The sequence below is a fragment of the Ichthyophthirius multifiliis genome, assembly GCF_000220395.1.
Source record: "Ichthyophthirius multifiliis unplaced genomic scaffold scaff_1120509251417, whole genome shotgun sequence".
In the NCBI taxonomy this organism is placed as follows: Eukaryota; Ciliophora; class Oligohymenophorea; order Hymenostomatida; genus Ichthyophthirius; species Ichthyophthirius multifiliis.
Genome location: NW_004085894.1, coordinates 109749 through 123907, shown reverse-complemented (window position 1 = coordinate 123907; position 14159 = coordinate 109749). Strand labels below are relative to the sequence as shown.

General features: G+C 17.1%; 3 protein-coding genes across 3 annotated transcripts, besides 33 other annotated features; 1 reads left to right on the top strand and 2 right to left on the bottom strand. All coding sequences in view use genetic code 6, as the record gives it.

Moving 5' to 3' along the window:
- Nucleotides 1-638: 638 nt before the first annotated feature.
- IMG5_199460 (hypothetical protein) lies at nt 639-6164 on the top strand (the record flags this gene model as incomplete). The annotated part of the gene is made up of 4 exons (XM_004024101.1): nt 639-2427; nt 2641-5625; nt 5744-5977; nt 6037-6164. The coding sequence occupies 4 exons, from the start codon at nt 639-641 to the stop codon at nt 6162-6164; spliced, it is 5136 nt and encodes a 1711-aa protein (XP_004024150.1).
- Nucleotides 656-687: a microsatellite.
- Nucleotides 2443-2503: a microsatellite.
- Nucleotides 2459-2506: a microsatellite.
- Nucleotides 2500-2551: a microsatellite.
- Nucleotides 2518-2551: a microsatellite.
- Nucleotides 2812-2864: a microsatellite.
- Nucleotides 2830-2914: a microsatellite.
- Nucleotides 2850-2945: a microsatellite.
- Nucleotides 2855-2962: a microsatellite.
- Nucleotides 2857-2954: a microsatellite.
- Nucleotides 2859-2962: a microsatellite.
- Nucleotides 2868-2952: a microsatellite.
- Nucleotides 3903-3972: a microsatellite.
- Nucleotides 6165-6252: 88 nt separating the features above from the next.
- Nucleotides 6253-6299: a microsatellite.
- Nucleotides 6300-6587: 288 nt separating this feature from the next.
- Nucleotides 6588-6618: a microsatellite.
- A 101-nt stretch (nt 6619-6719) lies between these two features.
- Nucleotides 6720-6797: a microsatellite.
- A 507-nt stretch (nt 6798-7304) lies between these two features.
- Nucleotides 7305-7350: a microsatellite.
- Nucleotides 7351-7791: 441 nt separating this feature from the next.
- Nucleotides 7792-7865: a microsatellite.
- Nucleotides 7800-7877: a microsatellite.
- Nucleotides 7808-7890: a microsatellite.
- A 698-nt stretch (nt 7891-8588) lies between these two features.
- Nucleotides 8589-8617: a microsatellite.
- A 9-nt stretch (nt 8618-8626) lies between these two features.
- Nucleotides 8627-8669: a microsatellite.
- Nucleotides 8670-8733: 64 nt separating this feature from the next.
- Nucleotides 8734-8799: a microsatellite.
- Nucleotides 8800-9023: 224 nt separating this feature from the next.
- Nucleotides 9024-9073: a microsatellite.
- Nucleotides 9074-9279: 206 nt separating this feature from the next.
- Nucleotides 9280-9322: a microsatellite.
- Nucleotides 9298-9346: a microsatellite.
- A 412-nt stretch (nt 9347-9758) lies between these two features.
- Nucleotides 9759-9792: a microsatellite.
- An 88-nt stretch (nt 9793-9880) lies between these two features.
- IMG5_199450 (hypothetical protein) lies at nt 9881-10057 on the bottom strand (the record flags this gene model as incomplete). The annotated part of the gene is made up of 1 exon (XM_004024100.1): nt 9881-10057. One exon carries the CDS (start codon nt 10055-10057, stop codon nt 9881-9883), a length of 177 nt encoding a protein of 58 aa, XP_004024149.1.
- Nucleotides 10058-10281: 224 nt separating this feature from the next.
- Nucleotides 10282-10909, bottom strand: IMG5_199440 (trichohyalin, putative; the record flags this gene model as incomplete). The annotated part of the gene is made up of 2 exons (XM_004024099.1): nt 10282-10330; nt 10383-10909. 2 exons carry the CDS (start codon nt 10907-10909, stop codon nt 10282-10284), a joined length of 576 nt encoding a protein of 191 aa, XP_004024148.1.
- Nucleotides 10910-10953: 44 nt separating this feature from the next.
- Nucleotides 10954-10995: a microsatellite.
- A 125-nt stretch (nt 10996-11120) lies between these two features.
- Nucleotides 11121-11198: a microsatellite.
- A 246-nt stretch (nt 11199-11444) lies between these two features.
- Nucleotides 11445-11485: a microsatellite.
- Nucleotides 11445-11490: a microsatellite.
- An 879-nt stretch (nt 11491-12369) lies between these two features.
- Nucleotides 12370-12394: a microsatellite.
- Nucleotides 12395-12892: 498 nt separating this feature from the next.
- Nucleotides 12893-12918: a microsatellite.
- Nucleotides 12919-14159: the final 1241 nt, after the last annotated feature.

Genomic DNA, 14159 nt, shown 5'->3' with positions numbered 1-14159 from the left:
TTTTAAATAAGTAATGATAGGTTGGCCTTTTTTAGTATTTCTAAGCAATTCCATATTAATAATAAGATATATTTGTTTATTTAGTTTTTTTAACGAAAAACTCAAAAATATAATTATCCAAAATAATTATTTAGAAGACTTAGGTTTATCATTATCTTTTAATATTTTTTAAATATTTGGAAACGGTTTTATATTAATGTTTTTAAATGCCCAAAGAAGACTTATAAATGCCAAAATATACGAAGAAGACTCTAATTGTAATTTAAATAACGAAACATATATTCATAATAAAAACCTCTAAAATAAAATGTCCAAAAATTAACATGGAACATTAAAATATTATATCTATAAGAAGAAAATATAACTAAAATGTTTCCTTATAAATCATTTTTCTAAAATAATAATGTTCTATGGACTTGTTTTATCTATTTTTCATTATAGTATTTCAGGAATAATATTCTGCTTTCTACAAATGATAGTTTTTATATGGAATAGAAGCGAGTTTTGGTCTAAAATATGGATTCCATTATGGATTTTATCATTTTCATTTTTAATTACTTAATATTTATGCTAATTACATATAATAGGTGATCAAATAACTTTATAAGAAAAAGATTGGGCTGGTTTATATTCTGTTAATGTATAATTATAATAATATATATTTATTTATATATTTATTTAAATATTAGACAATTAAATATTGGATATTTTTAATATTATATATAATACAATAAATACTCTGTATAATTCTAAGAAAACTCTAAAAAATAGAAGAAGATTTAAAAACTTCTTCATATTAACATTATAAATTAAAATTCGATTAAATCTACTAAAACTATTAAAAAGCCAAAGAAAAAATAAATAAAAAAGATTAAAATAAATAATAATAATAAGAATAAATGAATAATTAAATATAAGAAAACCTATTAATAACAGAAGAAGAATAAAGAGATTATTAAAGATATTTAAGATGGCGTCCATATTAGAAATATGAGTAGTCCGAAAAAAAAATGAATGAAGCGTTTAAATATTACGGCTATGATCTCTGTTTATTTATTATTATAATAGCCGCTTATTTCGAAATGAATGCAGTTTCACTTTCTCATATAATTTTGGCTAGTTTTTTGGCTATTTTTTCCTATATTATTAATTCTAAAGAAAGATATAATCCCAATATATTAACTTTTATATAGGTTTTGTGGAAAATAGTTAATTATTGTATGATTATTGATATTACTAGGAAATATGTCATTTCAGTTTGGTTTCCATTAGAATGGAAAATTGCATTTCCTTGGGAAAATATTAGTTTTGATTGCAATGAGAAGGGTAAAAACAGTTTTTAGGAAAAAGGAGGTTTAAGTGATTTTTAAAAATGTATTAATGATTGGACACATTGGTTGTCTTTAGAGGAAGAAAATAACCTGCATTTAGTTTTGGATGTTATTAATTTCCAGCTTATGGTCATCTATGATAAATATTTGGGTGAAATAAAATAATAAGGGGGAGCTTAGAGAGTACATGAGAACATTTAATGCCTTGATGAACATGATTTTACTTAAAAAAATAGATTCTAAGACTACTTAAGTTTATTTTTCTTCGGCTACTTCTATTAAATAGCCTTAATTATATTCTTTATAATCGGATGTTTAAATAACATATCAAACTATACCGATTTAGTGTCCATAACTTACCTTTTCGTGAGTATTTGCATGCTTTTTAAGACAAAACTTCTACAAAAACGAAAGAACGATATTTGGTAGTATTTACTATATTTCAACACTTGCGTAATGTGTATTTTATGCCTATATTAATGCCCATATTTTAAATGTCCAGTAGAATATCCATCTAATACATATTATTTAAACGCAGAGGAATGCCTAAGAGAACAAAATAAGAATAGAGGATAATTTTATATATAAAAAGCAGTTTAAGAAGATTTTGAGGAAACTAACGATTTTTATATTTTATTTTCTCATATTTTAGGCTTTAATAAAAGTAGGAAATTTAATTTTGATCTTTCAAAGGAAACTATGATGATACTATTCTTTTTTTTTGGACTAATCTAAAAAAATATCTGGAATCATCCATATACAATATTTTATATAGATCCTTATTTCAAAAGGTAAATTGAAGCACAAAAAATTAATGCTGCTTAATTAGTAGCATAGGCTCATTTAAGGAAAATCAGAGACTTTTAAAAATTAGGAGTTTAAAAAAGTGTATATGATTCTATTTAGTAAAGAGTAGAAAATAAAATTATAATATGGAGTAGATAATCATAAATAAATAATAATGATATTTAAAAAGAATAAGAATAATAATTATTAGTATAAAATAACATAAATGAACAAAAAGAGGATATTATTAATTAATAAATTAAAGAGAATAAAACAATATAAGCTGAATAAATAGTATAAAATTAAGAAGGTATATAAATATTTGTATAAATATAAATCTGATATATATATATATAAATATAAATATATATATATATATATATATATATTATTAATTAAATATTTTATTAATTTTTATTTTATTAATTTTTATTAGATAATGCTTTAGATTTAAATGCTGTTATAAGAATTTGTTATGAATCTTAAGATTAAAATGAAATAAATAAAAATATTTAATAATAAGAAAAGAACTTGAAAATAAAAATCTTTAAAAAATATTCTAAAATTAATATATAGGAATATCTAAATATCATGAAATTTTAAATTAATTATATGAAATAAAAGTAAAATATAAATACATAACAGTTACATATATACAAATTAACAAATAAATTAATTTGTAGAATTCAAATTAATAAACATTTATAAATAAATATAATTTTATTATAAAAATATAAATATTTATAATTTTATATATATTTATTATTATATATATATATATATTTGTAAATTTATATTTATATATATAATCTATATTATTTATATATACATATATTTATTTTATAGAGAATTGAATATTAACAATACCTTTAAAATAAATAAAAAAAAATTGACTAAGAAAAACATGAATAAGAAAAAAAAAATATATATAAATCTGATGAATCCAGTGTTTTATATATATCATCTTCTAATGAAGAAAGTAGTGGAGATGATAAATCAAATAGTAAATCTTAAACCAAAAATATAAGTATGCAAATTAAACTAGCTAAAGACTTCATTATAGATTTAATAATAAACATATTGTCGACTTCCTTAAAAGAAGCAGACTAAATTTATATTTAATAATTAAAAATGTAACGAAACCTGTCTTAAGTACTAATTCTAAGTCTTTAACACAATTTCTATATAATATGTTTAATTTTATTTATTTTAAATGTAATAATGAACTCTGATCTAATATCTATTATATACCCTTTATCATTTTTTTTATATGCCCTATTAGAGTATTATTTTATTCCAAGAATTTACTGGAAAATAATGATGTATTATACTATTTTAATTATATCTTTAAAATTCCTTTATTAACTACCCGTTTTTTGCGGATCTCCCCCATATACAATTTTTTTCTTTAATAAAGATTCAGAATGTCTAGCATATAATGTCACTATAGAATAAGTCCGATAAAGAATCGATTTTTTTATTGGAATTAAAAAATATATGGGCCCGTCTTCATATCCTTAAAACCAAGGCTTTTTCTGGGGAATTATGTGGGACTATCTTATACTTTTGGCGCTTTTTATATAAAGGAGTCTTATGTAAATTGAGGGCAAGTGGAGTTATATGTACTTAGATAAACATTAAATGTTTATTCCTTAGTTTAGAGACCCTTAAGAAGAATATAATAACTTCATTAAATTAAATTAAGAAGGATAAGATGTAGAATTCGAATATGCAGGAATTTCAGACATTACATTTAATTCTTAAAACAACTAATAAATAGTACTTTAATAATTATAATAATAATAATAATAATAATAATAATAATAATAATAATAATAATAATAATAATTATAATTATTAGATTTTATTGAATAAGATGGTTAACATTAACAATAAAATTAAAAAAAAGCATAATACTCCTCTTTTATGTTATTTTTCTATAGACTATTCCCCTTTTATCTTTTAGATAAACTCGAAAAAGATTAATTAGAAGAAAAAAAATTTTTAAAAAAGTTATATACCCTCGAATCCATTCCTTTAATAAAAAAAGAAGAGCAGGAGGACCAAAAACAATATCTTAAACCCGGAAAAAACTACTACGCCCACTAATTTGTATCTTCTTTTATAATACTTATATATTTTATAATTTTCTACCCATATATGATAAGGACTTCTCCTTCTGGAAATTCCGGAATTTCATAACAATCTCGTTTTTCTAGTGAAATAGTGATAATAATGATAATAATAATAATAATAATTGTTTTTGACCGTATTTTATATAAAATTCGCCGAGTCCAATTTAAAATATCTTCCTCTGATTTTTTTAGTCATAACTCTCTTTTATTTAAGCTCCTTCTCCACTTCTTTATTACCTTATCTACTCACATATACTTATTCTTTATTCTAACCTATTAAACTCATTTAAGATTCAATGAAAGCCTTTCCCTTGTATGCTGTTATATTCTCATATGTATATATTTATTTTATTCTTCCTTATAAATTAAATATGGTTACCCTTTATAGTCTGTAGGCTCTATTTTTCAAAACAACACAGATTTAATATATAGAATCTGCTTTTTAGTGTATAAAAGTCTTCCTTTTTTATATGAATTGCGTTCCGTAATCGACTGGACCTTCACTTGTACTGCTTTGGACCTTTTCTAATGGTTCAAAATGGAGGATGCTTACCAAAATTTATACTCTGTAAAAGCAGAAATGAATACTCGGAAAGAATTACATTAATTTGGCTAAAAAAGGCCTTTTATGGAAAAATGTTAATATGGGTTTTTGCTTTTAATAATACTTTTAATAATCATTCTTTTGCCAATATTCCTGTTTTCGAATTTAAATCCGGCAGTGGAATTAAATAATTTAACTTCGGGAACTTATTTAATCGAATTACAAGTCAGAAACGTAGAAAAAGAATATAACATTAAACTTTTTGAAAAAGGAAGTGTTTAAGTAAATGATATGACCGATCCTTAATTTGATATTTTCCAAAATACATTCTATGGTGTTGAAGATTTATGGAAGCAAAAAATGTAAGTGATTAAAGTCGATTCATTATCAGATTCTGCATTTAATATAAATAAGCCAATACTAAATGACTTAAAATAAGTATTATAAAACGAAAATGTGTCTATATTCTTATAAATTCAATGGAATTTCAGAAGACCAAAACCGGAAGGTAAAGAAGTTGTTTTAGGCAAAAAAGATGTAAAAATGAATAAAGATTTTGTAAAGAAATTTAAGGTTTTGATCAATGAAATGTACGATGATCATAATAATATTAAAAAAATTCCCTAAAATAAAAACTACGAATTCCCCCTTATATAATTTAACCCGATTTTCCTTTATATAACAGACGGAATATCTGCCGTTTAACGAAGTTTTGAACCAATAGATAAGTCTTAACTAGAAAAATATTATTTGAAAAATTAAGAACTTATAAACGATTTAGATGAAGAAGAATAAATGTAAAAAATTAATGTAATGTAAGAACTTGATTGTAAGCTTATTTTAAAATATTTCGAAGGATAATTTAATTGGTTTTTTATAAGAAATAAAAATCCATATTTTGGTAATTAATTGTTTTTTTTAAAAAAATAAAAATAAAAAATTAATAGATGATATTGTACCTTTTGATTCAAAATCAGATGCTGTATCTTTCATGACTATGAGTGAAATGGCTTTTTCATCTATTTTAAGGGCTATGAGTGATAATTTAAGTTTAGTAGGAATTTATTTGACTGTAGTATTAACTGTAGGTAGATTTTTAAGACTATATTTTGATAAAATATCAATGAGATGTATATGGGAAGAATTACCAAATACTTAAGATTTATTTGATTTATGTGAAAGTATTAAATATAAACTATATAAATATTAATTATTTTTTTATAATTTTATATTTTTTAAGGTATATATATTGCTAGACTTGAAACTGATTTATTTAAAGAAGAAAAAAATTATGAACTTCTTATTAAAATTTTAAGATCTCCTGATATTTTATTAAGATTAACAGGTGATTCTTTATATAAATAATGATTTTTTTTTTATAATTATATTAAAATAAGAACTTATTTAAAAATAGAAATATCATAAATTATTTTATACTTATATATATATATATATATATATTTATTAAATTTTCATTATTTATATTTATTATTTTTTCTTATTAGGAGTTTAACTTTTTCTTTTTTTATATTTAGAAGATGATGATTATTTTCTTTCATATTTATCTTTTTTATCATCTTTTTTCCTTTTATTTTCTCTTGATTTATTTCTTGATTTTCTTTCTTTTTTATATTCTTCACTATCGCTATTATCTTTCTTTTTCTGTATTTTTTTTTAATACTACTCATCTTATTATTAAAAATTTTAAATCATATTTATATTCATATTATTCATAGAATTAAAATTATGTAATAAATTTATTCCTTTATTTTATGAATAATAAAGACTTTTTAATATTAATAAAAATAATATAATAAAAATATTAAAAAACAAAAATAAATACTTTAATTAATTAACTAACATAGGATTATATTAATAATAATTAGGCTACATAAATGCCATTTATGGATTCAAATTAAAATTTTATTGTAAACTAAACTATTATTATTATTATTAATTTAATATATTATTATTATTTAAACCTAATAAATTTTAATTATTTATATTTGTATAACAATTCACTTTTATTTATTTTTTTCTCCTGTTTCTTAATGACTAATATCCGAAAGACTATCACTTTTCGTTTTTTCTTCAATTTCTTCTTTTTCTTCTAAAATTTTTTCAATATTATCATTTTATTCTTCACTTATTTCTATTTATAATTATTCTTATTCTTATATTTATTATGGATTAGATAGTTCATCTTTTTCTTTATTTTCTGAAAACTAACTAATTAATTGTTAAAATTATTTCTCGCTTTCTTATAAAGCTGCTTCCTATTAAAATTCTAATTATAAAACATCCAAAAATTCCTATTCCTAAAATTACATTTTCCTATTATATTTTTTAACAAACTCGCTAATTTAGAGTACATCAAATTATTCCATTTCTAAATTTTTCCTATATGTAATTTCTAAATTTTCGTCTTGAATTTCCTTCTCTAAAATTTTCTATTATTATTCTTATTAACTGTATTTTTTTATTTTTTCTTCCTTGATTTTTTAATACTATTATTATTATTACTATTATAATTATTATTATTATTATTATTATTTATAGTTTTATATTTCTTAAAAACAATTGTTTTTATATTCTTAATATTAGAATTTCATACATAAATTAATTCCTGTTTAAATATCTATTTCTTAACAATCTCTTTATCTAGTAATATTTTCTTTATTTATTTAATTGACTAAATCTTAACATTAAGAAAAACTTAGTTCTTCTACTCTTAACCATTTAATTTTGAAATCTCCACCTAATTTTATTTCTCCTATATATTTAAATGTAAATTAAATCATAAATTTATTATATATAATACCTAAATTTTTCCAATAAGATTTATTATTATTTGTATTATTATTATTCATAGCACCTGATATAGTCTACATTCTAGCAACACCTTAAAAATGAGTTTATTTACTAACTCCGAAAATCAAAATAACATTTTAAAATTTAAGAAAAGCATCATTTAAAATTTTCTAATAAAAAGCAAATAAAAGAAATTAATAATATATATATAAATAATAATAATAATATTGATATATATAATACATTAATATATATATAATTTATATAATATAATAAATTATATTAAAAAAATAAATAAAGGTACTTAATTTTTAAATGTCGTAGCCCAAACAGAATGTTATAGAGCGACATTAATATTTTCTTAATTACAACTTTTAATCATATAAAATTTTGCATTATCTAGCATTTATTCGAATTCTTATTTACTTGGAAAACTATGATTTTCTTTTATTTTTTTCAAGTTTTCGTATTTTAATTAAAGATTTCTTTCTATTTATTAAATATTATTCTCACAAAAAATACATTTTCCTGTCTTTTTACTCTTTTCTTTACATTATTTACATATATATCTTTTGCAACAAGCTGTCTTTTAAGGATTTGGTCCTTTACATTTTTGACATTATAAATATTTTCCAGTTAAGCCTAAAGGATCATTTTATTTTCTCTCAACGTATACTTTTTTATTTACAACTATTTTTTAATCATCTTAATATTCTTATTATTAATTTTAATCATAATATATTCCTATTTCTTCTTTATGTCCTAATATTTTTATATTTTTTATTTTAAATCTATTTTTTTACCCAATTATAATCCTATTAATTTTTTTAATTCACTAACTATAATTTATTAGCTTCTATAGATATTATATATTCTCTATTTCTGATATTAATTTAAAATAAATGTCTCCTGCCATTTTTGTTTTATATGAATCTTGAATTTATTATAAATAAATATTAGATATGAAATAAACATTTATTTTATATATATATATATATATATATAATATAATAAAAATATATTATTTTTTTTATAATTATTATTTTATTTTAAGTTATTATTCGATAAATATCTGACATAATATGAATATATTTTTTTTTACATAATCTTGAATGAATATAAATTTTTTATTTTATTTTTATTTTTTTAATTTATTTTATTGAATTTATTATTTAAATTATATTATTTATTTTATATTTTGGCTTCTTATTTCTTTTCTATACTTATTGTGTTTCCTTCTAAAATCCTTTTTTTTATTTATAAAATATAATAAATGTTTGATTTATACGAAAAATGAAATTTTTAGTACTTTTATTATTTTTTTTTTCTGAAAAAATAAGAAAAATATTTATTTTTTTATTTAATATTATATATATTTAAAAAAAAAATAATAATAATTTTCTAATATTTTGTGTCTAAAAAAAAATAAATATTAATATATTTAAAATAAAAAAAAATTATATATAACAATAGAACAATTTATAAAAAAAATTAAAGCAAATTATTTAATAATATTATAAATAAAAGAACAGATATAAAAGTAATATTATTTAAATTATTTATATGTTTAAATATAATTAAAAGCATTTAGTTAACTAAAATAAATTAAAATTAAATTTGTTTAAAAAATAATAATAAAATAAATAATGCAAATTAATATTTATTATTTTATAAAATAATATAAATAAAAATATATATTAAATATATATATATATATATATATATATATTTTTATATATTTTATATTTTAATTTTTTCTTTTTTTTATTTAGTAAAAAATTTACATTAAATTTTTAATATTTTTATAAAATATTGATTAACAACAATTTTTTTTTATATAAATTTAAGAATTATTTTTTTCTATAACTTCACATAATTTTAAAATTCGATGAAAATTTTGTATTTTTTCCATCTTTTAAAAATTTTGCATCGTTTTCTGTTTAAAGAAACCCTTTTGGTAAAAATCCAGCTAGTTCATCCATATATAATCTTAATAATCTTTCTTTTTCCAACCTTATTAATTCATCTTTATAACTATTCATTTCTATAGCTTTCTATTATTCTTAAATTTCATTTTCTCTAGCTTATCTATACATTTATAATTTTTCTTACCACATTCTTTCCACCTTTTTTTTTTATTATTTTTTTTATTAATAAATTAAATAATATAATTAATTAAATAATAAACACTTCTTATTTATGTTCCATTTCTTTCATTTTTCTTCTTTGAGCTGAAATTTGTTCTAACTTTTCATCTAAAGCAAATTTCTCCATCATTTTTTTCTAAGCTCTTATTCCATTCTTTTTTCTTCTTAAATTTATCTTTCCTTATCTAATTTATGGTCTCTTTCGGCTTATTATAATTCCATTTTAGTATTTTCTTTTTTTTCATATTCTTCCCTTTACTTTCTTCTTTCTTAAGCTTCAAATTCTTCTTTATATAATTCCATTCTTAAATCTTCTATTTATTCTTTTTCTCTTCTTCTTCTTTCTTCTTCTGCTTTTAATTTTTGAAAAATAATTTCTTTTTAGGCTTCTAATTCTTGTTTTCTTTATTTTATTTCCTATTACATTTATTCTTTTTATTAATAAAATTTCTTATATTTCTAGTTTTCAATTTATTCATTTATCTTTTCTTAAGCTTTTCTTTCGGCTTTTTCAGTTAATGCCTCAATCATATCTTAATAAGATCTTTTTTCTTAGCTTTATCATTCAAAAAAGCTCTAAATAAATATATTTATGTAAATATATATTTATATATATTAAAATTTATACTATTTATCCTCATTTATTATACTTCTAACTATTTAATTTACTTATTCTTTTTCAATTAAATATTATTAATAAGCTTCATCTGCTTATAGTTTTTTTTCCATCATTTATTATTATAACACCTTTTATTAATAATTTATATTATAAAATATATATATATATATAAATTACATATTTTCCTTAAAGTCTTTATTCTGCTAAAATTTTTTCTTTTTCAGCTTCATATCTTTTTTCATCTTCACATTTTCTTAGTATATTTTCTTCTAACTCCGCTTCTAATTTCTTTAAAAAAAAAGTTACTCTTTTATTTATATTAATTTTTTTTTTATATACTAATTATTATAATGTTCTTAGTTAATTCTCAGCTATTTATCTGTTTCTTTCTTTATTTACTTAAGCAGTTTTAATTCTTTCTTTTAAAAGTTTTAATTCTTCACTTTCTGCATATATTTTTTAAATTTCTCGTTCTTTAGCTTCATTTTATAGTTTTCTTCTCTATAATTCTCTTGCTAATGCATCTTCTACTTCATGTCTACTAAAATTATTATGTTTTTGTTAATATGTACTACTTTGCATATATTTTTTTTTTATATATTTTTATTTATTAATATTTTTAAGTTATTTTTTATTTTTGAAAATAAATAAATTTATATATTTTTTTCTTCTATTATTTTTAAATATAATTTTTACTTTATACATGAAACATTTTACATAATATATATTAAATTTTTATAAGAAATAATATATATATGTATATATATATATATATATATATTTATACATATATTTATATATAATTTAATATTATATATATAATATGTTTCCTTAAAAAATACAAAATAAGATTTATTTTTTTTATAAACATTTTAATTAAACTTTATATATATAATTTTTAATAAATAAATAAATAATATAAAAAAAATTTTCTATGCTTATATATGTTGTTTTATAAAATAATATAATTATCATTAATAATTATAAATATATGAATTAATATTATATTTAAATAAATTAATAATAAAATCTTTTTATTTTAGTTATAATTAAATATATAATATAATTGAATTTTATTTTATTATTTTTTATTTATATATTTTTTTTATTTTTTTATAAAAACTCAATTAAAAAACAAAGTTTATATATAAATAATAATTATTATATTATTATAAATAAATTAGAAAAATAAAATAATTATTTATTTATAGAATCGTTAATTATATTTTAATATATATTTTTTTTCTTCTGTATTTTTTAAAATTTTTTAATTAAGTTTTATTTATGTAATATTAATATTTTATTTGTTCTTCTTCCAAATATATCTTTATTTATTTAAATTAATTTTTAAATTTTCTTTTCTAAATAAAATAAAATATTATACTTTGAATTTTTTTTATTTATCTAAATAACATATTAATTTTTTATTTTTATTTTTGGTAAATAATAATATATTATAATAACCACATTTTTGATTGTTCAAATTATACTTAAGGAATTAATCTTTAGTTTATCTTTTTTTTCAATTTTAATATGACTTTTAGTGTATCTAGTAATTCTTCAGCAGTATAAAACGAATATGAAAAGTATTTTTATTTTTATATTATTATTTTTAAATTTGACATATAAATAAATAATTATCAATAATGTTTTATTTTAAATAATTCCAATTTATAGTCTTTACATAAAAAAAAGGCTTAAAGTATATTTTTTTCAGATTTCATTATAAGTTTTTGTTATTATTACTAACTATTTATTTTACAATTAAATTAAAAAATTAGTATTTTTATTTTTTAATTGGATCCTTTTAAAACTTTTCAAAATTTAAATATATTTTTTTTATAATAATGATATTTTGCATATTATACAATAGATAATACAAGTTTTCTATGAATATATTTTTTATAAATAAACAAAAATTCAAATTATTTTTTGCTGAAGTTTCTATATTTTCTACATAAATTAAAATTTACTAATAATCAAATAATAAATAAGAATATATATATATATATATATATATAAATAAAAAACTAATTTTGGTATAATTATCTTATAAAAGATAACACATATGGGTGAAAAAAAGAATTTATTTTAATAATTATTCCTTAAAAATTAATATAATTATAAAAAATTAACTCTCAAAAAAAATATTAAGTCTATAATTTTAAAATAATCTCTACAGCTTTTATTTGATAAATATTAAGATATCAATTATTAATAAAAAAGTTATTTTAGATATTTATTAAGAGATAGATTATATTTAATAAATTATATCAAAAAATATTTAATAGTTAATAAAATTGCAGATAGTGTATAAAGAATCTTCCATAAATATTAAAAAAATTAAAATATCAAATAAATGAGATATCGGAATTAAATATTGTTCTTAAATTAATAAAAATTAAATAAAGAAAGCATTTAGATTAAAATATATAAAAATAAGTTTAATTATTTCAAAAAGTCTATAAAAAATTAAATTTAATTTAAAACATATTTTTAAAAAAAATTTGGATAACTCTAAAAAAAAAAAAAAAAAAAAAAAAAATATTTTTATTAATTAAATAAAAGATTAACTTTTAGATGATTTACATTTATACAAATTAAAAACATATGAGTATTAAAAAATTATTTATTGAAAATTACATATAAAATTGTAACAAAGAGAAAACAACCTAAATAAATACATTTAAAACAAAAGAAAATAGTCTTAAAAAACTTTCTAAAAATTACTAAAAGTTTTATTACCTTGTTAAAAATAGTAAAAATGATAAAAATAAGTTTTTTAAAGTTTATATAAAAGTAGCTTTGTTTGTTTATTTAAATATATAAAACGTATATACATTTAATATAATAATGCATATATAGATATATTAATAAAAAATATAAATAATAATAATATATATTTAATTAATGCAAATAAATATAATTAAATAAAAATAAGATATTAAAATAAAATTAATACAGATATTTTTAATATAAAATATAGATATATGTATCTTATATAATTCATAAATTAAATTATATAAACAAAGGAATAAAAAATAAAGATTATAAACAAAAAAATCATATTAATTGTAAAATTTGAATATATATCTAAAATTCTTACATTAATATAAAAAAAAAATATTTAAAGTAAATATTAAAATAAAAAATTATATATATAAAAAGTATATATTTATTAGTAATATTTAATTTATTTTTTTATTAATCTTATACAAAATAAAACAATTATAATATTGTTTTTTATTTTTATTTTATATCTTAATTTATCTTTTTATAATAATATATAAAATTTTCATTTTATTTATTATTAAATAGAAATTTCTAATTTACTTAGTTCTTATTTTGTTGAATATAGCATATTTTCTAAAGTACTAAGTTAATTTATTAAAAAATTTAATCTTTTATCTAATAAATGATTATCACCTTCTTGTTAGAATTCGCTATGCATCATATTTTATACCTAAAATTATTATCGTGGGCTAAAAAATATTTCATTTTTTTAAAGATTATTAATACTATAAATAAAATTATTATTCTTTAATTAAATTTTAATTTATATTACTTTTAAAAATTGCTTATTTAGATATCTATTTAATTTATATCATAATAATTTTAAGAATTTATTTTTTATTTAATATATTATTAATTTGTATTTGGTATATATTATTATCTTTAATAATCATTTCTAGTATTTTTATTTTTAGTCTATATTTAAAAATTCTTTTTTTTTATTTAAAAATAAAATAAAATAACCAAAATAAAAAAATTCATATTATAAATATT